The following is a 26,850-nucleotide window of genomic DNA, read 5'->3' as shown; positions in this document are numbered from 1 at the left end:
TTTTATTTCCAGTGATATTAATAAAATTAAAAATATTGTGAATTAAGTGGGGGGAGTGAATATTGCCAAACCAAAAAATTGCTTACCTGTGTTCATATTGTTTTGCTTTCTTTTCTCCTTTTTTAAATCTAAGGGAAAGAGATGAAGAAAATCAAGAAATTTCTTCACCCAAATCAGCAAGAATAGAAATGTCTTGTTCTCTTTTAGAACAAACGCAACCTTCTACACTCTCAGTATGGAAAAATAAGGAGCAGCATCTATCTCAGAATAAGCCTGTGGAAAAGAAACCAGATAATTTACTTACAGATAGAGATTTAAAATCCACTGTGAAAAATTTTGCCAATAAATCTCTTTCTACAGAAAAACTAAGATCAGAAAAAAGAAAAGAAATTGATGATTTAGCCATAGAAGATGAAGTATTAGATCAGTTATTCAAGGACACAAAACCAGAGTTAGAAATTGGAATGAGAGTTCAAAAACAAGAGGAAGATGTCAATATTAGAAAAAGACCAAGATTGGGAATAGAAACAAATGGCACTTCTGATGATGAAGTAATATCAGAAAGTAACAGAATATCTGTAAGTAACATTTTTTAATGAGAAGTACTACAAATAGAAACTTAAAAAGAAATTTGTGACGGTATAAGCATTCACTCTGTTTCCTTGAGAAAAAAGTTAGTATCTTCAACACCCAGTATTAAGTACAAGAATTTGTTAGTTGATAAGGTAAATATTAAAAATACAGTTTTTCTTTGGTAGTATATAATTAATGACAACAAATAAAACTGTTATTCATGATTGTTTTAATAGATTTCCAGACTATACTATTACTATACTACTATATCAAACCTTTGGCCTTGATGGGTAAGTATAGGAGATGCTTTAATAGAGGAAACAGACACAGAAAAATGAAGAAAGTTGGTGAAACAAACTACTAAGTAAATTTTTAGCATAAAATAGGTGTAACATCACTAGAATTTTTATTTTCATTTTGATCTTTAATATCCTGTTTTCCTGAATGTTGATAATTTGTCTTACCACTTCAGATTATTTCCTATTTTATGTGTAAGTAAGCCTGCCATCTGTAAATAGGTCATTAGGTGAGAGCACTGACCGCATAAAGTTAAAAGGTAATATTCTGATCTTTTATATAGGTCCATTAGCTCCACTCTCATTCATGGTTGTGGTCATCCCCTCCTATAAATCACTACTGTGTAAGGACAGGACTAAGGAAAAGGATAAGGATTAAGTGATTGGAAGGTACAGTAATTCAGTAGGTATTTGTTGAGAACCTAGTGAATATCAAGCACTATAAATCTATAACTACTGTTGAAAAAACAAAGAATATGTCCTGTTCAGCCAAAATAGTGGCATTTTTTCATATGAAGGAGAGAATCCTCATTGCTTCTTTTTTTTTATAATAATATTTTTTATTATATTATGTTAGTCACCATACAGTACATCCCTGGTTTTTGATGTAAAGTTCCATGATTCATTAGTTGCATATAACACCCAGTGCACCATGCAATACGTGCCTTCCTTACTACCCATCACCAGTCTATCCCATTCCCCCACCCCCCTACCCTCTGAAGCCCTCAGTTTGTTTCTGTCCGTAGTCTCTCATGCTTCATTCCCCCTTCTGATTACCCCCCCTTTCTTTATCCTTTTCTTCTCCTACCGATCTTCCTAGTTTTTATGTTCCGTAGATGAGAGAAACCGTATGATAATTGTCTTTCTCTGTTTGACTTATTTCACTTAGCATTATCTCCTCCGGTGCTGTCCATGTTGCAGCAAATGTTGAGAAATCGTTCTTTTTGATAGCTGAGTAATATTCCATTGTATATATGGACCACATCTTCTTAATCCAGTCATCTGTTGAAGGGCATCTCGGCTCCTTCCACGATTTAGCTATTGTTGACAATGCTGCTATGAACATTGGGGTGCATATGGCCCTTCTCTTCATTACGTCTGTAGAAGAAGACACAAAAAGATGGAAAAATATTCTATGCTCATGGATCGGAAGAATTAACATAGTTAAAACGTCCATGCTACCCCAGAGCTCTACACTTTCAATGCTATCCCGATCAAAATACCAATGGTGTATTTCAAAGAACTGGAGAATCCTCATTATTTCTTTTGAGTGACTCCTAAATGCCCTTCGGTGGACCAGCTGTGTCAGAATCAGCTGGTGAGCTTTTTTAAAAATACGAATACGCAGACCAAAACCCCAGAAGGTCCTGATGTAATACATCCGGTTTTTTTTTCCAGAGAAAGTTTCCTCATTTTATGAGTTAAGAATTCCTTTTTGCTGTCTTTAAAAAATTTTAAAATCTGGCTTAAAGAAGATAGGGTTATTTTGTTCCTATAAAAGAAGCCCAGAAGTAGTAACTGAAGCTGCTTGGAAATTTCATGGTATTAGTTTCTTAGGTGTCTGTTTTTCTTTCTACAAGGTGACACCTCTAGCCATCATGTCAGCTTTACAGGGAGGAAAACAGGGTGGAGAGGGGACAGGGTAAAGGCCTTTCCACTTGAGTTCCTCCTCACTTTGTAAGGAACTCTCTCAGAAATTGCACTTTGTAACTTTGGTCATTGGCCAGAATTTAGTCCTGGGCTGCACCACTCTGCATCCCTCACCTTCACTCTTCAAGAGAGTATGGGAAGTGTTTTAAGCTTGGCACATTGCTGTCCCTAACAAACTAAGCATTAGATAAGTAAGGAAGAAAGAGTGGATATTTAGATATCTTTTAGTCAAGTTGAGAACTTCAGAGAAAGAGGGATTCTTTATTATCAAAGATTAGCTAGCACTTCACAGAAGAGAGAAATTGAACTGGGTGGGTTTATATATCCTGTAAGTTACCGTCCTATAAGTTTAGGAATTTCCACTGTAGTGGAAGTTAAGTAAATTTAATGTGATATTTGGTGAAATCCAAGGGTTGATTTCCTAACTACATTTAATAAATTTACATCTCTTTATAAAGTTATGTTTACTCTACTTTTATTACGACTTTACATTATTACTTTGGCTCCAGACTATTCCAAAATCTGTGTTGAGACCACTTAATATTATAAGCATTTAATCTTTAGAAAGTTAGACTCTATTTATATTATTTTACTTACACCTTTGGAAATGCTTTTCCCTTGCCATGTCCTTCCCCCTGTATTTATTTCTGTTTTTTTTTCTGACATGTTCTTCGTTTCTTTGTCTAGTCTTCTTGTCCTATTATCTGCTTCAATTTTTAATAGCCTTTTTTTTCCCCCTTTAAATTCTTTCCCAGATTGGTCCTCTGCTCCCAGTGGCTGCAGCTCTTTCTGGAAGTGGTTGTGATTTTAATAACAGACCTCTTTGGTCCCTCCTATATGACTGCTAATTAATCTTCCTGAATGCTATACATTGACTGTACATTCTCCCAGGCCTCATGGTCACCCAAGCAATTGGGCATTAGATACCAGAGTGGGAGAGCCAGGAAGTGAGTATTATGCACCAGTAATACAGGAACCATTAAACAGTCTTCTGTGGATCTAAAAAGACCTTTCATTTAATAGTCAAGGTTTACATGCTATGTAATGATATCAGGGAATGCAGTCATTTTATTTTGCTCTGTGGTTCTGTAGCATAATTTCCTTTGTCCATATTTTACTGGTTTAGAATTCATAACATTCTAAATAAAAATAGCATAAAATAAATACATTGTAGAAGACTTTTGGAGAGTGTATAGTGATTTGATTGTGATACATTTTGGGTATACTAAAAGTTAAATCACTGTGTTCTAGCACTATACATTTTTAGTAAGAACCTGTTACAAAAGTGTTTTTGCTTTCAGTGTAAGATAATTTTGTATTTTGAGATAATTGTTGATTCACATGCAGTTGTGAGAAATTATATGGAGAGATCCAATATACCTTTCATCCTGTTTCCCTAACTGTATCATCTTGTGTAACTGCAGTATAGTATCACAGCCAGGAAATTGACTTTGATGTAATTTATCAGTCTTACTCAAACAATGGGAGATTATTTTTAATTCTTTCATTTTTATAATTTTGTTGGAAAGTCCTTGTAGATGTTCATGAATTAAAGGAATTGCACTTAATTTTTCTGGCTATGTAAGTGATTATTGGAAAAAAATTTTCAATCCTTTCATTTAAAAAACTTATTGCAATTTTAAGGCAAAAATGTGATACTTCTCTTTAACATTGGATTCCTTACGTATATTTCAGAAAAGTAATTTCTAAAATATGTTGATGGTAGAACTATACTTTTTCTATTTTGGGATTTAAATACAGATTCTAGCACATCTGTAAGATTTTTTCTTTTTTTTTAAAAAGATTTATTTATTTTAGAGAGTGGGGGCTAGGGGGCAGAGGGAGAGAAAGAGCTGTAAGCAGGCTCCCTGCTGAGCATGGCGCCCATCCTGAGGCTTGAACTCAGGACCCTGACGTCCTGACCTGAGCTGAAACCAAGAGTTGGACTCTTAATTGACTGTGCCACCCAGGCGCCCCTGTAAGATTTTCTGTAAGCTGAAATACAAAGCTGTTGGCTAGATACTCCTGCTAGGCGTTTATCGTTGTGTGTGTGTGTGTGTGTGTGTGTGTGTGTATAAAAATAAAAATATATGAGAGCTGCGCCTCAGTCTTGGCCTTAAAATTTCCCAGTCTCCATAAAATGCAAACATGACTCATCATCTTTGTTTACATTCCTCTTCTTAAACGCACCCACTATCTACAGAGCCATCTTTTCTTTACCTCATTCCACCCTTCTATTCTAAATTAAGGTTTCCTCCTTTATCTCTTAACTGTAGCGTCTTCCAAAGTCTAGTAGTAATACCTACCACTTACTGGATACCATCATTCTGTTTACAGCAACCCTGCAATGAAGCAGCAGTACTATATGTATTGAACTGATTAGGAAATTGGTAGTAAGAGGTATTAAGTAACTTGGCAGTGTCGCGTAGCTGGGTTTTGAACTAGGGCGAAAACACAGGGCTACTCTGCTCTTTTGGCTGTTCTTTTTGTCAGCTTTCTCAGAATGTCATATATTCAGTTATTTTATGCAGTGGGCATGCTGACATGAGAGGATAAGTTTGATAGGCCTTTAAGAGGTAGAATCTTCAGGACTTGGTGATGGACTCAGCATGAGAAATGAAGAGAGAGGAAGGAGTATAGGATAATTCCCAAGCTTAGAGTCTGAGGGCCTGGGTAGGTTGTAGTGTGATTCTCTGAGATAGGAAATAACTTGTTCAAGAGGATGAGCAAGTTTGAGGGAGTAGGGCATAATGGGGACAAGGTGTGGGGGAGTAAACTGTTCTGTGATAACTTCAGTGGATGATGTATACGAAAGTAGTGAAAGGGCACATGGTAGGCTTGGAGTATAAATTTTTACTCTTACTATTGATAAATGAAGACATTAATTCTCTTTAGTCCGTAGGGAAACGCAAAGTATGTACATTTGTTTTTCTGCCCTTTTCCAATTTTCTTACTATAATTTTTCGGAATTTTTATTACTAAATCATTGAAAATTTGTTGTAAAACAATATGCTCACCTATTGTATCCCAAGGGATTATAGTTTTTACTGAAAGTATCAGAAAGCCATCTATGTAATATGCTTTTATCTGGAACCTGGTCTGGAGATATGAATATGAGGGGTAGTATGACTATGCAAAGCTGTTTCCATTTTATTGCAGACAAATATCTTGAACAGTTAAAGTAACCCTATTTCCTTTTTCCTGGATTAAGGGTGACTCAAAATTAAATGCTGGAATCCTTGAAAAATGTTTTTATTTTAGACTGTAAAAGTAATACATAATTGTGTAGAAATATAGAAAATAGAAACACAGCAATTGCTGATAATCCTACCGTCTGTGGATAACCATAGTTGATATTTTGGTATTTTCTTTTTTAAATCTTATTTTGCAAACTTAGAATCAACTGTTAATGCAATTCTGTAGCTATTTATTATTCGCTTATAATAATTTCTCATAAAATGATTTATATGAACTTAGATTGTTTCCAAATCTTTGCTCTTGTATCTCATACTACAGTGTCTTTTTCTCTATATATTCTATTCTCATATCTTCTCTAGGAAAGATACTTGAAAATCAAATAACTGGGTCAAGAACATAAATATCTTTAAAGGTACCATTTTATAATTTCTATGAACAATGTTTTATTTCTTTAGCAAGAAAATGAAATTGGGAAGAAGTGTGAGCTCAAGAAAGATCCACTATGGTCTACTAAAGAAGAATTATCTGTGAGGAAATTTTTATTAATTTTTATAAAGACTTAAGAACCAACATCTCATCAATTTCTGTCAGTATACATTCTTAGGATTAATTATTTCCCTTTCTATAATTTTGATCTTTTTCGTACTTATGTCTCCTTTGGTAATTGGTAGATCAAATTTAACCATGATATAACAGAGAGAGTTTGGAGAAAAGCCTAAGTGTAATTTCCTGCCTTCTACTGCATAGATGTGTGATCTTGAACAAGTCACTTTCACATTTATGAACCTCAGGTCTCCAGTTTATAAAATTAGGTCGACACTTTTCCAGCAGGGTGGTGGTTTATATCAAATAGAGTAATGGTTGTAAAATATTTGGAAACCCTAAAGGGTACAAAAGCATTAGGTCATTGTTAACTCTAAATTAGAGTTCCTAATTACATTGTCATTAGTAGATGAACCTTGTCTTTTGACTTTTCACTGTTTTTCTTTGTCTCCCTGTCTTTATTTTAGTCCTGTTGCCACTTTCCATTTAATACATAGTAAAAGTTTTAAAAACTAAGCTGGTGAGCCTTGAGCAGCTGTAGCAATGTTGATATGTAACTAACTAGGTAATAGTAAATGACATAAGGAATCTTATCCAAAACAGGAAGGAATCTTTAGGCTGATTTAATAACTATTACTCTGCGATTAAAAAGTGGCTTTCAGTTAATGAGGAGTGTATCCAGAATAAATAATTTTTTGGAGGTGTCAAAAATAATAAAATACAAATTACTGAAAATCCAAGAAAGCTTAAATATATTCGATGAGAACTTGTAGAACAGATTGTTGTAATAAAGTTTATGGTTTTAATGAAAAGAAGTAGACAATACTGAGATTTCTTGCTAAAAAAATACATACAAGAAGATAAATTATTGAGATGATACTAGAATAAACTACTAAATTAAAATGCTATATGCTTTTAGTCTTCTAGCATAGATGTTATGTCTAAAGTCAGTATTTAAGTAATTTTCTTGTTTGAAGTAGATATTTGTTTCCAAATACAAAGTTTGCGTGCCAGAAATAAACCTTTTTTACTATTTTTTCAGGTATTTGAACTTTTTTCTGTAGCTGCCCAAATGACAAGTAATTTTCTTTTTCCTTTTTTTTTTTCTGCTTATGTATCCATTTAAGATCAAAGATGAACTTCAGGATGATGGCGATATGCTTCCAAGGAGGATATTACTAACTGAATTTAGATCACTGGTGGTTAGTAACTCTACTTCCAGAAATTTGTCTGATGTAAATAGTGATTATGGTCAACTAAAGAATTTCAAGAAATTCAAAAAGGTATGGTATTCCTTTAACTAAAATATCACAAGAGGGCAGTGTTTGAAATCTTTTTAGAAATACCACTGATGCTAAATAGTAAAAGCAGTTCATATTGAAAACTGATGTTATTTCTTCTGCTTAAAACATTTAAAATTACCCTAGGAAGGGCATGAACTGACAGGTAATGAATATATGAATAAATATATGATGAATATTCATTAAGACTGAATTCCATAAAGGGTGCTGTTCACCTGGCCTTTCCCACCTTAAGTGGCAGGCTTTGGGTTGTATTGATAGGGCCAATCATTTATGTCTACCTGAAGGGGTTCTTTAACTCAGGATTTATGAAGATTAACAGATCTGTTGAAAATAGCTGAGGGGGCGCCTGGGTGGCACAGCGGTCAAGCGTCTGCCTTCGGCTCAGGGCGTGATCCCGGCGTTCTGGGATTGAGCCCCACATCAGGCTCCTCCGCTATGAGCCTGCTGCTTCTTCTCCCACTCCCCCTGCTTGTGTTCCCTCTCTCGCTGGCTGGTCTCTATCTCTGTTGAATAAATAAATAAAATCTTTAAAAAAAATACCTGAGCACATTAAAATAATGAAAAGTAGGCACTTTACTATTATATGTATATATAAAGAATACAAATATGTACCCTGAGTATTATCATCAGACCTGAGCTGCTGGTCCTCTAGGAACTGGTAAGATGTTTAATTTATCAATATGGTTAAAAGAGTATTTCTGATCTAGTCTGTATTCTTTTGTTGTCTTTTCTGGAATATTTGCTGCTTATTCCATAACTATTACTGACCGCTACCTTTTGCTTAAGCATTTAATCAGAATATACTAATTTTGTCAAAGGTGATTTCTGTGGAAGACTGCTTTTCACTAGAATATGATGTCTATGATTCTTGCTATGCTGTGAGGTGTTATAGCTTTTCCTCTCTAATGTGAGCTATTAACATTTGTCAGTTGATTTTTTGCCTACTATGACAATGTATAAAAGGTTCTGAACTCCATCTCTTGTACTTAGAGTGGAATATGGAAATATCTCCCACTTAGATGGCACCCACTTTCCCTTTTCCATCCCACAGGTGTGGCTCATGAATACCACAGGGTCATTCTTAACTGTTTGGTTACTTCATGTTCAATATGTTACTGAGTCTCATTGTTAAATTAAAATTCAAAAGACATAGTATTTTTTTGTTTTTAATGAAGTAACCAAAGATAAAGTAGTAATACTCACTGTTGAACCCAGCATGGTAAAGAAGTATAGAGTAGTACAAACTTCTGAAAGTAGTTTGGAAAATTTTTAAACTCTTAAAAATATTACTGTCTTTGACTAACGAATTTTTTTGAGACTGTAAAAGAATTTCAAACCAAAATTGTATGGCAGGATGATTTAACTAGATTGGCTCTAATGAAAGAATTTGTCTCTTTTTCTTTATATGCCCAAATCCAATGACATGGGTCTATTTGTGCTTTTAAAATAGTGTTTAATGATGAAAACTATTTTAAAATTCCCTTTCCGGGGCATCTGGGTGGCTCAGTTGGTTAAGCGTCTGCCTTCAGCTCAGGTCATGATTCCGAGGTCATGATTCCTAGGGTTCTGGGATGGAGCCTTGCATTGGGCTCCCCTGCTCAGCAGGGAACCTGCTTCTCCTTCTGCCCCTCCCCCTGCTTGTGGTTCCTCTCTCCCTCTCTCTCTCTTTCTCTAGTAAATAAATTTAATTTAAAAATCTTAAAATTCCCTTTCCACTTCATATATTGAAATTTTAAAGGTATGTTCCATAGATCTTAAGGATTTATTATTTCCTAAATACAATATTAGCAGTGTGCTTCGTTTGCATTTTCACAATATTTTTAGCACCTCTTTATATAAGCCATTAAACTTTTCATTAAAAATATAAACGGTTGCCATCTCCAGCATCTTTTGCTAGATCTATAAATTAGAAAGTTTTGAAGACATAAATTTTCATGAATACTGGACAAGGCTTAAACCTTGAAATCTTCAGCACAAAATATGATACTTTATAGTCTCTATATGCACCTTAAGTTGCTTTAACTGCCAAGTGATGAGCTAAGACCATTTTTTAATAAAAACTCCCAATTAAAAATCTTAATTAAATTCTTGTACATAAATCCCAGTGACAGTCACTAAATCTGGGTATAGCAATAGCCAAAAAAAAAAAAATAGGGCAAAAACATGGATCTAGCATAGTTACTTCTCTCTCACTCACTCTCATTTGTAGGATATAAACATCTTTGGCACTTATGTCTTTTTTGTTTTTTTATTTTATTTTTTATTATGTTATGTTAGTCACCGTACAGTACATCCTTAGTTTTTGATGTAGTGTTCCATGAGTCATTGTTCGCGTATAACACCCAGTGCTCCATGCAATATGTGCCCTCCTTAATGCCCATCATTGGCCTATCCCAGTCCCCCACCCCCTCCCCTCTGAAGCCCTCAGTTTGTTTCCCAGAGTTCATAGTCTCTTATGCTTCATTCCCCCTTCTGTTTACTCCCCCTTCATTCTTCCCTTCCTTCTCCTACCAATCTCCCTGCTATTTCTTACATTCCACAAATGAGTGAAACCATATGATAATTGTCTTTCTCTGCTTAACTTATTTCACTTAGCATAATCTCCTCCAGTCCCGTCCGTCCATGGATGGCACTTATACATGATTTATACCATGCTTTTTTATTTGGCTTTTTAAAAAAATGATGGTTTTGGGGCGCCTGGGTGGCACAGCGGTTAAGCGTCTGCCTTCAGCTCAGGGCGTGATCCCGGCGTTATGGGATCGAGCCCCACATCAGGCTCTTCCGCTATGAGCCTGCTTCTTCCTCTCCCACTCCCCCTGCTTTTGTTCCCTCTCTCACTGGCTGTCTCTATCTCTGTTGAATAAATAAATAAAATCTTAAAAAAAAAAAATGATGGTTTTGAGGGTGCCTGGGGGGCTCAGTTGGTTAGGTGTGTGACTCTTGATTTCTGCTCAGGCCATGATTTCAGGGTCGTGAGATTGAGCCTCACATTGGATTCTGCCTTGGTGGCAAGTCTGCTTGGGATTCTCTCTTTCCCTCTCCCCCTGCGCCGTTCCCTGCCCCTTGTTCACACTCTCTCTTAAAAGAAAAAAAAAATGAGATGGTCTTAATTTGTTAATGCATTTAACCTTACTGTTTTTACTATATAACAGGTCACATTCCTTGGAGCAGGAAAACTTCCACGCATCATTGGAGGATCAGATCTAATAGCTCATCATGCTCGGAAGAATACAGAATTAGAAGAATGGTTAAGGCAGGAAATGGAGGTCAGTAGGAAGTGAGGCCTGGTAATTTGCTTGTTACGCTTTGGTCCCTCATGGTTTCTTTAAAGCAAATCCTTAAAACCAGACTTTAAGGTAATTGACCTAAGGTCATTCATTGAGGAAAATTCCTAAGTTACAGAGCATTAAGATAATTTGTACCTTTTCATAATACTTCTTTAAAAAGGAGACTTTTAGACTTATTAAAAAAACAAATGAATTAAGTTTATATCCTAATGTAAGGGGGAGAAAAGAGACTTAGCCTACAAAAATGTAAAAGAAAGCTAAAGGATGACAATTAAAAGATGGTTGTGCAGTCATATGGGGGTTATTGCAAATAATACCAATTACATAATATATGAATGCACTGGGCTTTCCCGATCTGGAAATTACCTTTCAGTGGCTCTGAGAATTTCTGTCATTATTTTATTGAGTTACTACCTTTTTCCTGTTCTCTTGTATCTTTTTTCCCCCTATGATTAATTTTTTAAAGAACTGCCATACTGTTTTCCAAAGTAACTGCACCATTTTACATTCTCACTAATAGTGCACAAGGGTCCAGTTTCTCCATATCCTCTTCAACACTTGTTATTCTCTTGTTTTTGATAGTGGGCATCTAACTGGTGTGAACCTTATTGTGGTTTTGATTTGCACTTTCCTAATGATTAGTGAGGTCGTGCATCTTCTCAAATGCTTGTTGGCCGTACATCGTTTTTGGAGAAATATCTATTTAAAAATCACTTCCCATTATTAATCAGATTGTTTCTTTTCTGTTGTTGAATTAGAAGTGTTCTTTATGTAGTCTGGATAATAGTCCCTTATCAGATGTATGATTTGCAGGTGTTTTCTCCCTTTCTCTGGGTTGCCTTTTCACTCTGTTGTTTGTGTATTTTGATGCACAGAAATTTTAAATTTTGATATAGTTCAGGTTATCAATTTTCTTGTTGATACCTGTGCTTTTGGCATCATATCCAAAAAATCATTGCCAAAGCCAATGTCAGGAAGTTTTTCCCTTTTTTCTTCTAAGTGTTTATAGTTTTAGCTCTTATATTTAGATCTTGAATTGATTTTGAGTTAATTTGCATAGGTGTTATAAGGTTAGTTTAACTTCGTTCTCTGTTATATACTTTTACACTTTGGTTTAATGATGAATGAGCACACCATCTCGAAGGTGAGGGAGGGAGTCTTAAGTCAGTTATACTATAGGCAACGATTCCTGTGGGAAACTCACCTTAATGCCTCCTCCCATGGGCACTTGTTACTGATCTATCTCATTTTTCCCCAGAGTCTTTCTAAGTTTTAAGAAAGTAAGAGAAATTGTTAAATAATGTTGATAAATTATTAAGTGGTAACTATATTTAGTTCAAATTCTTAAACTTTTTACTATGAAAACTTTTCAAACATATACAAAATAGAGTAGTAAAACAAACCCAAAACACAGCTTCAACAAATATCAGCATTTGCACATCTTGCTTCATCCGTTCTCTTTCTCAACTTTTTTTTTCTGTATTTTAAAGAAAATCCCAGTCATTTTATCAATTCATTTATATGTATATGTTCAGACATACACTGATTTCTGATCAAATATGTATTATGTCAGAGTGTGCTTTTCTATATACTTTTATAGTAGGGTACTTATATAATCACTTCATGTTGTTTGAAATCCTAGACTAGGACCAGCAGCATCATTTAGATACTTGAAATTGCTTTAGAGTTTTATGATTTTGCATACTTGTTTTATGGCATGTCTTTGATCATATCTATAACTAATATGTTGCCTAAGTCTCAGGAAACCAAACCTCAGTTATAACATTGGTCTTCTGGAAAGATATGAACTGCTTTACAGCCCTCTGTGTTAGAATGTGATTTTCAAGAATTCATTGTTTACATATATCAGCTATGTGTATTTATATACCCTGTAATGAGAACTCACAAGGAAGATTATAAAAATATGCTTCTCTTTTTTTACTTTCTTCTTGGGTATTTAGAGTCCTAGTGGATATTATGTAAAACAACCATCTACCTGATTCATAATTCCTTCTGTCCCTTTACTTTTAACTAGAGAATTTAATAAAATTCATTAAAGTAGCAACTTTTTGCTATAGAGGAAGTTACTGCGTGGAAGTTAAGATTTCAGAAACACATGACTATTGAATTGAGAGATAACCAGAGGTCTCTTCCAAAGTTAGAAAGTTTTCTTCTTAGCCTTTGTATTGCCTGATTATCCAGTGCTCCTGGAACCCAAAGGTGGGCTCCAGATAGGTCCTGTCTGCTGACTATTTAAAGTAGGGCTGTTTGGTAATTGGTGGGTAGGGGTAGTATATCTTTCTTGAACTCCAATTTGACAGAAGCCAAATTTCATTGTCTTCTCTATCTTATTTTCTATATATTTTATCTCTTTTTTCCTCTGGATTGTATTTTTTGGTCATTTCTCTAGATTATCTTCCAGTTTGGTACTTTTTCTTTCCACTCTGTCTGGTTGGTATTCCCATGCATCCACTGAGTTTTCATTCAGCCTATTATATTTTTTCAATTCTGGGTGTCTGTTTCATTCATCTCTAGGTCTTGTTGTTCCCTACTGATATTTTTAAGCTCCTCTTGTATTCTTTGCCCAAAGTGTTTGTTAATATACTACTCTTCTCTTATGGAGCCTTGTTTCCAAGTATATATTTTGTGATAGTTGAATGTGAACTGCTCATTTTCCTTGGAATTTGATCTGTGGGAATTCCTTGAGTCCAAAGTTCAGGTTTATTTCCTCTAGAAAAGATATATTTGTGTCTGCCAGTCTTGTTCTACCAATATGAGACCACTTTAGCCCCTGCTTGTGATTTTTTTGGATCACCTACGTAGTTAATAAGTATTTGGACCAGAAGCCTGAGTAAAGGCCAGCTTGTCACTATAAACTTAAAGAGTTTTTAAAATTTTTCCTTCACCCTGTGTTAGGGTCAAGGCAGGCAAGTTTCTTTCTTACCTGCTTTTTGCGTTATACAGTTTATTCCTCTTTTTCTCTAATTCTGGAGTCTTTTCTTAGATTCCCCATCTTTGATTTTCTATCATATCACTCCTCCCCCATACAAAGATTAAAGCAGAGCCCATTTTTTTTATGCTTTGCAGATACCCACAGGGCAAAGCAAAAGCTGACCATGGTACTTGTTAACTTCTGAGGGTTTTTATTTTGCTTCATTGTGTGTTAATGTAGTCTTCAGCAATTTGTGTTTAAAAATGCTTTTTAATCAAAAAATCGTTAGGAAGGTCACCAACAAAAGTAGGGTTGTTAAGGTCACTCAGGGTATTTAGTGTCAAAAAAAAGAAAGAATGGAAGTCATATCCTTTCCTCCTTTCTTTTTTGAAAGAATAAATGGCCTTATTTAAAATGTACATTTCAAAGAATTATGGTGGTACACAAAAGAATGATGAAGTTAAAATCCTGAAGTCCAGAAATGACCCATTTAAACATGAAGTGAATTATTCCAGATATTTCTTTATTGAAGAGGAGTAATAGCCAGGGAGTGGAAACAGAGGGAGAGAGATTGATAGAAGGAAGTAAAGCTGAAAGCATTGCTGAATTTTTGCAGATGTTTCTTCTTTTCAAGGTATTTTATTTCCTGAGATTCCTCTAAGACCAAGGGGTGATAAATATGACCAAAAAAAAAAAGAAAAAACAACAACAAACCATCTTCAGGTTAGAATCCATATTTGTTTCAAACTGTCTATTTTGATTTTAGATATATTTTTTGGCTCCCTGCTGTAAACAGTGAGGAAATTATTTGTACTTCCTCCCTCCCCAACTGCCCCTCCATCCCACAGTCCTTCCTTTTCTCCCTTTTTAAAAGGCGACTTGCATGCCTGCCCCATTCCTTAGGCTTGCAAGTTAGTAACAATGAGAATATGTCTGAGTGTTGATCAATTTTCCTGTCATTTTTCCTGGAATACAGTATGTTATTTTGATTTGCAGATGCAAGTCTTTTTATTTCAAGGAACTCTTCTAATACATTTTTGAAAGCATTTTTGTATTTGTTGGGTTCTCCACATTTAAGACGTAACTGTCCTTTTATTAGATCACCTTTGCCCTCCACATCCATTTCTTCTGCATTCACTGTGGTTTTCCTAAGCTCTTTTACTATGTCAGAAATTCACATTTCAGTTGTGTCTGTTCTGTTCCTCATCAACTATGTGATCTTGGGCAGATTACTTTCTTATGCTTTGCATTTCTTCCTGGGTAGAATGGGAACAATAATAATACCTCTGTTTCACAGAATATTTGTGAGGATTAAATAAGACGCTACTTGTAAAGCATTTATAGCGGTGGAAACAGTCACTATTAGGTATTTCCAATTTATTTGATTCTGAAATAGTGTTATTAATAAGTCTCAGTTTATTTACTTAGCATTTGTTTCCTTTTCATTGTTATTGTGGTTTTTTGTCATCTAACTTTTTGGTTTTTATTTTATTGCTTTCATGTTCTTAGTAACTTCATTTTTTTATCCTTGGGTTATTTCTTACAGAGTAGGTTCTTCATCTGTCCTGCATGTCTCTTCCAGTTGCTGCCCTTTTTTTCCCCTTTAGTATGTAGAGTAGTTTGCAGTTTCTTTCATCTTGCAGTTATTTAGAGTAAAATACCCTGTCCAGGTACTCTGCTTTGTGAAGCATCGTATGCTGTCTTGTGCAGGAATTACAATCTAAAGGCAGCTTGTGCAACTGATGAATTATTGAACTCTACATCTGAAACTAATGATGTACTATATGTTGGCTAATTGAATTTAAATTAAAAAGCAGATGAATGGATAAAGAAGATGTGGTATGTATACACAATGGAATATTACTCAGCCGTTAAAGAATGAAATCTTGCCATTTGCAATGGTGTGGTTGGAGCTAGAGTGTATTATGCTAAGCAAAATAAGTCAGAGAAAGACACATACCATATGATTTCACTCATATATGGAATATAAGAAGCAAAACTGATGAACATAGGGAAAGGGAAGGAAAAATAAAATAAGATAAATCAGAGAGAGAGGGGAACCAGAGAAAACTCTTAATTACAGGACACAAACTGAGGGTTGCTGAAGGGGAGTTGGGTGGGGGGGATGGGGTAATTGGGTGGTGGGCATTAAGGAGGGCACTTAATGTAATGAGCACTGGGTGTTACACACAACTAATGTATCACTAAATTCTACCTCTGAAACTAGTAATACACTATGTGTTAACTAAGTTGAATTTAAATAAAAAATTTTTAAAAAGGCAGTTTATGAGGCAAAAGTGAATGTAGTCAAAATTAATCCTACCCAAGCTCTTTGTGTTCTGGTAGAGAACAGAATTATCTTGGTGGCTCCATACCATTAGTATGGCATTGTGCTCAGTCAGAGGCGAATTGCATGTACCATCTAATTTCTGTTGTCTGGAGACTTTGAATCCAGGAAAGGAAGGGTTCAGCTGGAGCTGTGTGCTGCTCCTTCCTGGAACTGGAATTAAATGTGTACCAGGGGGTGTATCTAATCCCAGAAGACAACAACCTGCCATTTTAGGTGGTTTACCTTAATTTGTGAGGGCTGCATGGAGCCTGTGCTTGGGTCAGTCCCACTCACTTCCCTGTGCCGTTTGTCCCTTTCCAGCAGTCCATCAGCCGTGTTTTTTCTGCTCAGCCTTTTCCCCAAATTTGGAGTATTACTAAGCATTCTCAGGTTTGGTTTTAGTTTGTTTAATGTTAGGAACATGTTGCAGCAATCTTTTGGTTCTCTGCAGGCTACTTTTCTCAAGTGTGTGGCTTCTTGATTATCATGGCTGTAAGGTTTTGTTTCTTTCTAGCTAGAGAGGAGTTGAGAGAATGACAGTGTCGCTGCTGACTTTTTTCTGTCTTTAGTTTATTTGATTAGAGTTAGTAAAGAGCCTGTGTTCTAGATTTATTCCACCAGATCTCTCTTTTTGCTAAAGCAATTTTAGGTACATTAGTTTGGATTTAGTCTGTAAGACAATAGAATTAACTTTCTCATGCACTTACGGTGTCTGAGTATAAGTATGCTACTGCCTTGATGTCCCATTTCCCGAGGCTTTTCCCAGCTGCTCTTCTTAAGTATTTTTTGCCTTTCATTCTTTTTCAGTTTTTTTTCCCTCTACTTCTGCTTCAGACCAGTCTTCTTTTTCATAATTACCTGATCCATTCCTAAAGTTTCCTTCGATGTAGGATATTTTCATTTTGTTCATTAAACATAATAACTCTTTGAGACACTGTCCAACCTGATTTGAATTTCGAAAGACTGGATATGTAATTTTCCCCAACCCTTTATAAAAATGCCAGTAGTATGAGTATTTCTATTTCTTAAAACAATTTTACTTAATGTTTTTACTAAGACATAAAATAAAGCTGATTTTTCCTTACTGATTTTTCTTTATTATAACTTCAAAATTAGCACCCCCTGCTGGGAAGCATTTCAAAATAATTACAATAATAGTACCAGCCACTTTTTTGATGGCTGCTTTATGAAAATATTGTCTTCCCATTTATGTTCTGCTATACCTATTAGAAAATGTGGAAAGATGTAATGTCATTTTGATATCTCACCTTATGAGTAGAAAATCATTCTGTAAGAATCCCTGCAAGACATTCTTCTCGGCCCTTTCCAAAGATTCAGAATCAGTGTAATAGTGTGGTTGAGACCTGGTCAAATCCCAGTTCTTCCGTCTGACAACCTTTTGATTTTCTGCAAGTTACTAAGTCTTTGCTTCCTTATTGGTTAAAACTGGGATAATAGTCTAATAGTAATAATGAAGTTATATGAAGATTAAATTAGATGTTTTTAGAAGGAGTTTTAAGACAGTATCTGGAAATACACAAATGTAAGTTATTAACAGTAAAAATAAATAGTATGTACATTTAAGGAGCTTATGGTCTTTTAGCAAAGATAATATACAGAATTATAACAGGGAAATAGGTAGGCATCTATGTGTTGTATAGCTGAAGTTTTATGGGAGTTCTTCATAGCAGGTGTTATTTTTATTTTTTAAATGGAGAGGATTGAAAAACCATTGGTAAAGTGGTGAAGAACATGTTCCTGGACACATAGTAGGCACTAAATTATTATTGAAATGAATGCACACTGAGAGATTGTCAGCTATGGGAAGAGGAGAAAAAGGTAATTTTCTGGGCAGAGGGGAAAACGTGAACACAAGCAGAGGGACACAGGGTATTTGTTAAGAGGAAGTCTGGTTGGTTGGCTGTTTTGTGGTTCAGTTTTAAACTGGCATACAGTGTTTGTGAATAGGGGTGTGAGAAGTGATTGAGAATGTAGAAAGGCGCCAGGTTATAAGAGCCTTTCCCATGTTAGGGGTCAAACTCAGGAATTTGTTTTCTTTGATAGGTTCAAAAAAAAAGTCATTGAAGGATTTTGAATGGCATATGATAGGACCTAGACTTTAGAAGAGGCACCCAGCACAGAGTTATTCTGGTCCTAACTCTCAAAGGTGCATTAGGAGTTTAACGAGTCTGTGTTTATAATTACTTTGTTAAGCAGCAGCCGCAGAGCCCTGACTTGGGACCTTGGGGAAAAGAGCCACTTCACACGTAGAGCTGCTCTAGTTGAAAGTGGGATAGATTTTTGCCCTCTCAGCCCCTTCATCAGTCCTATGACCTCAAAACAATGATATTTCATTTAATAGAAGGGTTCTTCTGGAAAAAAAAAATTAAAGACTCAGGCTAGCAGTACATACATATGTTGGTTGCCTTTGATGGAGAGGGGATTGGCTGGAGAAAATTGTTTGATTAGAGGACTTTTGCAGTAGTCTTGGCGTGAAGTGAAAGTAGGATTTGATGAATGAGGGAAATACCACAGAGGCAAGAACTCATAGACCTGGTGACTTCCTGGATGTGGAAATCTCAGAGATGACTGACCACCCAGTATGGCAGTTGATTAACCATACATTCATCGTTGAACACATGTTTGAAATTATGTTAATTTTGACAGGTGCAAAATCAACATGCAAAAGAAGAGTCTCTTGCTGATGATCTCTTCAGGTAAAGTTTAATTTCATCTTTCTCATGAATCTTTGAGATGTATATAAAATTCAGTTTTATTCATAGAGATTAAATATTCATTTCTTCTGTCTTTAGAAATAGACACAGGGTGCCTGGGTGGCTCAGTTGGTTAAACAGCTGACTCTTGATTTCGGCTCAGGTCGTGATCTCAGAGTCATGGGGTCGAGCCCCACATCAGGCTCTGTGCTCTGAGGAGTCTGCTTGTTTTTTCCCCTCTGCTCCTCCCCTGACACACACATATGCTCTCTCTTTCTCTCAAATAAATAAAAAAAATAAAATCTTCTTAAAAAAAAAGACAGTCCATTCACCTAAAGAATGTTTTGTTTTTTAATGTATGTATGGTTTTGTGTTATTTTGCTTTTTATTGCTTGAGCACCTCTCAGTTGGGTTTGCTGGCTATATCTTTGAGGTTTGGGGGTGATTCAGTTGAACTGTATCTCAAGATACTTAAAATTGTTGTGGAGGCATTCACACAGAAGAAGGGTCCTGAACTGGTAAATTTGGCTGATACATTTGTGAGATTTTCAGCTCTGAGTTGAATTATGAATGAATGGGTTTTGAGTTAACACAAATAAAATACCAGAGCATTTGTTCAGTTTTAGTTGGCACAAGCATAAAAACAAGAGGCTGAATTAGAGATTCAAATCGGGTTTTTGTGGGAGGTTTAGAGGAGTTATAATGGGTAGTTACAATTTAATTCTGATTTAACACATTTTCAGCATTTCTCCAGGCCCAAAACCTTATAATAATTAGCTCTCAAATGCAAATAATATAAAATAAAATTATCTACTATTTATCTACTTATAGGTAGGTACTGACTAGGGGAGAATAACATTTTCCAAAATATTTTTGAATCTGTTTTGCAGCCAGTTTGGTTCTTTAATTTCATTATTGACAGTATATGTCATTGGTCAAAATGTTGACAAATGGTGCTGGTCTTTCATAAATAGTTAAGAATATCTGGTTACCAGTTAAATTTGTTTAATTACTGTAGGAGAAAATTTTATAAAGTATGTCTGTTTTAGGCTCATTATACTCTTTTAAGCAATTGTTATACTTTACTTGGGAGTGGAAGAAGTTTGAAGCCATACTGGGATATGTGTAACCATGTATTTTTAAACTGTTTTCATTAATTATTTTAATGCTTTTACAGTAATTTTTCTATTGTTGATGTTTTATTTTTACCGAGTATTCATCAAACCAACATCAAAAGGATAAATGAAAGTAAAAACATCAGTGCTTAATATCAGATCCTAAGGATAAAATTGGCATTCTCATTGTGTTTGCCAAAGTGTGACTATGTTTTGAAAACCCTTTAACATTATTTCTTTCTTTGCAGATACAATCCTAATGTAAAAAGGAGACGATAACAGGCTTGTAAAGAAGCCAGAGAAAAACATTTCCTATCAAGCATTTACATCAAGTTTCCTCTGGGATACATTCATTAAGTATATAGAAAGGATTTAAATTCCAAAGGTTTTATGGCCTTAATTTGTTGAATAAAATGCACAAAACTCCATTCTTTTGTACGTGACAGTATTATCCAGTTTTCAGTCTTTGTTGTCTCATCTCTTCGGGTAGTTTTTTCATTTCTAAATGTGGCTTTTTATTTATTGAATATTTAATATAGTCACAATTCAAAATTCTAAAAGTATAAAAGGATAGGAAATGAAAAAGTCTCCCTTCCACCACTGGTCTGGCGGTTTGGTTCCCCTCCTCCGAGAATATCCATGATACTCATTTCTTATGAGTCTTTCCAGAGATTTTTGCTGCCTCTTTAAATTTCTATGCATATTATTTTCCAGTAATTTCCTACAAAAATGATAGCATAGCATGTGCAGTATTCTGCACGTTGCTCTTTTTGGCCGAAGGGATTGGAAGATCATACACACATCAGAGCATACCTTTTCCCCCCATTATACCATAGTCTTCCTTGAGCTGAAGTGACACAAATGAAGTGGATTTCAAGGGTGAAGATGTCACCCACATATTATTCTAGTACTAGAAAAGACAATGTGGAAGACTTCATCAAGCTTGTAGATGGATTTTACTAGAATGGGAAGATTTATTTGGTGGTCTTACTGAGCTGGGTGTGTATCTCTTGAGCTTCTTAGAGTCCTGGTTTTCCTGTCTGCAAAATAAGAAATGATAAGATTGTCTTCTTTCTTTGTTAAAGGGAGATGGTAAGAAAAAATGTCTTTTTTCCAAATTTTGTAATATAGACAACTTTGGATGTACATTAGAATTATAGTAGACATTTTATCAACGCTAAGGACTGATGCATTAAGTTATGGGAAATAGAACAAATCTTCATGGTCTCACATAGGTTCTGCCACCCTAATGAGCTAAACGTTTTAGGTTGTTAGAGATAGCCTAGCATGAAAAATTATATTGTAAGTTACTATGTACTGTTGCTAGATCCTCATGGAAGATTATTGATGTTGAACACCTTTTCATGTACTTGTTGGCCATTTGTATATCTTCTTTGAAAAAAAAGTCTATTCAGCTCTTCTGCCCATTTTTTTAATTGGTTTGTTTTTTGCTGTTGAATTGTAGGAGTTCTTTATATATTTTGGATATGAATCCCTTATCAGATATATGATATATGCATTTATTTTCTCCCATTCCATTGGTTGCCTTTTTGTATTGATTGCTGCCTTTCACGTGTAGAGGCTTTTTAGTTTGATGTAGTTCCACTTATTTTTTATTTCATTGATTTTGCTTTTGGTATCAAATCCAAAAAAAATCATTGTCATGACTCATTTCAAGAAGCTTACCCTCCTATGTTTTCTTCTAGGAGTTTCATAGTTTCAGGTCTTACATTTAAGTCTTTAATCCATTTTTAGTTGGTTTTTTTGTATATGGAACAAGATGGTGGTCCAGTTTCATTCATTCTTCTGCATGTGGCTGTTCAGTTTTCTTGCAACCATTTATGAAGAGACCATCTTTTCCCTATTGTATTCTCATGGATCCTTTGTCAAGAATTAATTGACTATAAAATGTTTGACTTTATTTCTGGGCTATCATGTTCGATTCCTGTATGTGTCTTTTTATGCCAGTGCCAAATAGTTTTGATTAATACAGCTGTGTAATATACTTTGAAATCAGGAAGTATGATGCCTCCAGCTTTGTTCTTTCTCAAGACTGCTTTGGTCACTTGGAGTTTTCTTATGGGTCCAGCTTTATTTTTTCACATGTGAATATGCAATTATTCCAGCACAATTTATTGAAGAGATTCTTCCATTGAGTATTGGCTCCCTTGGCGAATACTAGTTGGCATATATACATGGGTTTATTTTTGGGCTCTCAATTCTGTATTTGTCTTGGTGTATTTCTTTTTATGCCAGTACCATACTGTTCTGAGGACTATAGCTTTATAGTATAGCTTGAAATAAGGAAATGGGGTGCCTACTGCTTTGTTCTTTCTCAGGATGTTTTGGGCTATTTGGGATCTTTTGTGGTTCCACACAAATTTCAGGAGTGCTTTTTCTACTTCTCTAAAAAATGCCATTGGAATCTTGATAGGGTTTCCATTGAATCTGTAGGTGCCTTTTAGTAGTATTGACACTTTAACAATATTAATTCTTCCAATCCACAAACAAGAGATACTTTTCTATTTGTATCTTCTTCAATTTCTGTCATTGGTGTTTTGTAGTTTTCAAAGTAGAGATCTTTTACCTCCTTAGTTAAATTTGTTCCAAAGTATTTTGTTTTTGGTGCCATTTCAAATTGGAGCTACTTCAGAAAATTTGCTGTTACTGTGTAGGAGTGCTGCTTGTTTTTTAAGTTTTTTTTTTTTTTAAAGATTTTATTTATTTATTTGACAGAGACAGAGATAGAGACAGCCAACGAGAGAGGGAACACAAGCAGGGGGAGTGGGAGAGGAAGAAGCAGGCTTCCAGCAGAGGAGCCTGATGTGGGGCTCGATCCCAGAACACCGGGATCATGCCCTGAGCCGAAGGCAGACGCTTAACAATTGAGCCACCCAGGCGCCCCTGTTTTTGTAAGTTAATTTTGTTTTGTAGCCTGTAGTTTTACCAAATTCATTGATTAGATGTAACAATTTTTTGGTTGAGTCTTTAGTATTTTTTATAAAATCATGTCTGCAAATAAATACAATTTTACTTCTTCCTAATTCTGATACCTCTTTTTTTAAGATTTTATTTATTTGAGAGAGAGAAAGAGAGGGCATGAGCAAGGGGAGGGGCAGAAGGAGAAGCAGCCTCCCTGCTGAGTAGGGAGCCCAATGTGAGGCTCCACCCCTGGACCCTGGGATCATGACCTGAGCCACCCAGGTACCCCCAATACCTTTTATTCCTTTTTCTTGCCTGGCTGCTCTAGCTAGGACTTCTAATGTTATGTCGTATAGGAGTGGTGAGAGTGGACACCCTCATCTTGTTCCTGATCTTAGAGGGAAAGCTTTCAGCCTGTCACCATTGAGTGGGATATTAGCTGTGTGCTTGTCATGAATGGCCTTTATTATGTGGAGGTACATTCCCTCTGTACCTACCTTGTTAAGAATTTGAATCATGAATGGATGTCAGATTTTGTCAAATGGCTTTTCTGCATCTATTCAGATGACTATATGATTTTTAACCTTCATTTTCTTAAAGTTATGTATCACATTGAGTTGTTTGCAAATGTTGAACCATCCTTGTGTCCCTGGTTGTGGTATATGATCTTTTTAACGTATTGTTGAGTTGAGTTTGCTGTTTTGTTGAGGATTTTTTTGCATCTGTGTTCACCAGGGATATTGGCCTGTAATTTTATTTTCTTGTAGTGCTAATTTTTTGCTTTTGCCATCAGAATAATGCAGGCCTCATAAAATGAGTGTTTCTTTCACTTCTGTTTTTTTTTTTTAATATTTTATTTATTTATTCGACAGAGATAGAGACAGCCAGCAAGAGAGGGAACACAAGCAGGGGGAGTGGGAGAGGAAGAAGCAGGCTCATAGCAGAGGAGCCTGATGCGGGGCTCGATCCCACAACGCCGGGATCACGCCCTGAGCTGAAGGCAGACGCTTAACCGCTGTGCCACCCAGGCGCCCCTTACTTCTGTTTTTTGGAAGAGTTTGAGAAGGATTGACTTCAATTCCTTGTTAAATGTTTTGTAGAATTCACCAGTGAAGTCACCTAGTCCTGGGCTTTTCTTTGTTGATAGGTATTTGAGTACTGATTCAATCTCCTTAGTAACACTCGATCTATTCATATATTCTATTTCTTCATGACTGCACCTGTGTTGGTTATATCCTCCTACAAATTTAGCCACTGTTGCAAAATTCTACAATTTTTTGGCATATAATTGTTCATTATAGTCGGTTATGATCCTTTCTGTTTATGTGGTATCAGTTTTAATGTCTCCTCTATGATTTCTAATGTTACTTTGTAGAGTCCCTTCTCTCTCCCTTTTTCTTTCTTTTTTCTTTTTTTTTTGTTTAAAGTTTTGTTAATCTTTTGAGGGAAAAAAAAACAGGCTTAGTTTCATTGATCTTTCCTGTTGTGTTTATTAGTCTCATTTCTGTTCTGATCTTTGTTTTTTCCTCCCTTCTACTAACTTAAGGCTTAGTTTGTGCTTTTTGAGCTCCTTGAAGTGAAAACTTAGGTTGTTTGAGATCTTTCTTGTTTCTTGGTGTAGGCAGCTTATTGGTATGAACTTCTTTTTTAGAATTGCTTTTGCTGCATCCCATAAATTTTGGTATACTTTCTTACATTTTACTTTGTCTCAAGGTACTTTTATTTCTCTTTTGATCTCTTCTTTGATCCAGTGATTGTTCAGTAGTATGCTGTTTTATCTTCACATATTATGAGTTTTCCAATTTTCTTCTTGTAATTGAATTTTAGTTTCACATTGTGATTGCTTGGTAGGATTTCAGTCTTAAATATTTTGAGACTTGTTTTGTGGTCTAACATATGTGGTCTGTCCTATAGAATATTTGTGTGTCCTTGAAAAGAATATGTATTCTGCTGCTGTTGAATGGAATGTTCTGTAAATGTCTGTTAAGTCCATCTGGTCTAATGCATCACTTCAGCCCCGTATTTCCTGATTTTCTGTCTGATCTATCCATTGCATAAAATGGTGCATTGAAGTCTCCAGCTATTATTGTATTGCTGTCCATTTCTTCCTTCAAGTCTATTAATATTTATTCTGCATATTTAGGTAATTCTATGTTGGGTGCATAAATATTTACATTTGTTATTCCTATTGTTGAATTGACCCTTAATATTATATAATGACCTTTGTTTCTTATTATACTTTTTGGGTAGCTACTCCTGCTTTCTTTTTGTTTCCATCTCCGAGGAATACCTTTTCCCATCCCTTCACTTTCAGTCTGTGTATGTCCTTAAAGCTGACATGAGTCTTTCGTAAGCAGCATGTAGTTGGGTGGTCTTTATTTTGTTTTGTTATAATCTCTTGAGCCACTCTATGTCTTTTCATTGGAGGATTTAGACCATTTACGTTTAAAGTAATTATGGATGTGTGTGAACTTATTATTGTTATTTGGCTAATTGTATTCTGGCTAATTAATTTCTGTAAATTGCTTTAAAATTCCTTTAGTCCTTCTTGCTCTCTTCCTTTGTGGTTTGGCAGTTTTCTGTAATGGTATATTTAGATTCCTTTTTTTTTATCTTTTGCATATCTAATGTGGATACTTGCTTTGTATTTACCGTGAGGCTTAAATAAAACACCTATACACAATCTAATTTAAACCCATAAGGACTTAAAACTTTGAATGCATACTAAAGCTCCACATTTTTACTCTTCTCCTGTGCCTTATGTTTTTGATGTCACAATTTACATCTTTTTACCTGTGTAACTATTAACAAATTATTGTACTTAAGTTTTCTGCTTTGTCTTTTAACCTTCATATTAGATTTATAAGTGATTTACCTATCACCATTACAACATTGTAATATTATCAATTTATGTGTTTACCTTTACCAGTGAGATTTATAATTTCACATATTTTCCTGTTACTAGTTACCATTCTTTCTTTTCAGCTTGAAGGAGTCCCTTTAACATTTCTTGTAAAGCTGGTTGAGTGACGATAAGCTTCAGTTTTTGTATCTGGAAAACTCAATCTCTCCATCAATTCTGGACAGCTTTGCTGGGGAGGCTATTCTTGATTGACAGGTTTTTTTTCTTTTAGCAATTAAAATATATTGCTCTACTCTCTTCTGGCCTGTCTTACTTTTGCTGAATAATCTCATAATCTAGTAGGGGTTCCCTTGTAAGTAGCAAATTGCTTTTGTTATTCTGCCTTTAAAATTATCTCTTTTTCTTTAACTTTTGACAGTTCATTTAATCCGTTGGTGTGGGTATTTGGGGATTACCTGAAACTGTTTGGTCTTCTTGGAATTGGATGTCAGTTTCATTCCCCAGGTTAGGGATATTTCCAGACATTTTTTCTTTGAATAAGCTTTCTGCCCCCTTATCTCTTTCTTCTTTTGAGATCCCTACAATGCAAATATTGGTCCCATGAGTCCCATAAGCTGTCTCCACTCTTTTTCATTCTTTTTTTTTTCTTCTCTGATTTGATTAATTTCATGCTCTATCTTCGAGTTCACTCTTTCTTCCTGTTTCATCTGTCGAGTCTCTTTTGAACTCCCTGTTGAATTTTTCAGTTTTGTATTCTTCATCCTTGTGATATGCTTGGTTCTTCTTTTCTCTTTGTTGAAATATTCACTTTGTGCATGTATTATTCTGACCTTGGTGAGAATCTCTATGACCATAATTCTTATCTTTATGAGATAAATCACTAATCTCCAATGTCTACTTCTAAATTTTTATCTTGTTCTATGTGGAACGTGTTTCTATATTTCATTTTCCTTGACTCCCTGTGTTGATTTCTGTGTATTAGATAACATAGTTGAAGGTGTGCCAAGTTCTATAAGTGTCTTGAAGGGGAGGATCTTAGCATCTAGATGCAGGCTGACTGGAAGCTGGACCCTCAGGCAGAAGCCTTTAAAGTATTTTAAGTAGCCCTCTTCCATGGAACTGTG

The 26,850-nt window shown here is 35.3% G+C and overlaps 1 protein-coding gene across 8 annotated transcripts in view; it reads left to right on the top strand.

Moving 5' to 3' along the window:
• The window catches only part of NBN (nibrin), a 47,784-nt gene extending 27,415 nt beyond the window's left edge, over window positions 1–20,369 (top strand). For 6 of the 8 annotated variants that reach the window (XM_002923297.4, XM_011229970.3, XM_034668281.1 and 3 more), the window contains 6 exons: window positions 134–578; window positions 6,173–6,244; window positions 7,388–7,543; window positions 10,717–10,830; window positions 18,780–18,829; window positions 20,190–20,369. In XM_002923297.4, the coding sequence (XP_002923343.1) occupies window positions 134–578; window positions 6,173–6,244; window positions 7,388–7,543; window positions 10,717–10,830; window positions 18,780–18,829; window positions 20,190–20,220 (868 nt within the window). In that variant the 3' untranslated portion in view covers window positions 20,221–20,369. Of the gene's footprint in view, window positions 1–133; window positions 579–6,172; window positions 6,304–7,387; window positions 7,544–10,716; window positions 10,831–18,779; window positions 18,830–20,189 lie in introns of those variants that run through there. The other 2 variants (XM_019803861.2, XM_034668282.1) reach the window with 2 other exon arrangements.
• Window positions 20,370–26,850: the final 6,481 nt, after the last annotated feature.

The sequence above is a fragment of the Ailuropoda melanoleuca genome, chromosome 9 (assembly GCF_002007445.2).
Source record: "Ailuropoda melanoleuca isolate Jingjing chromosome 9, ASM200744v2, whole genome shotgun sequence".
Taxonomy (NCBI): domain Eukaryota; kingdom Metazoa; phylum Chordata; class Mammalia; order Carnivora; family Ursidae; genus Ailuropoda; species Ailuropoda melanoleuca.
Note: the sequence above shows the minus strand (reverse complement) of the source record. Positions and strands in the feature narration are given on the sequence as shown.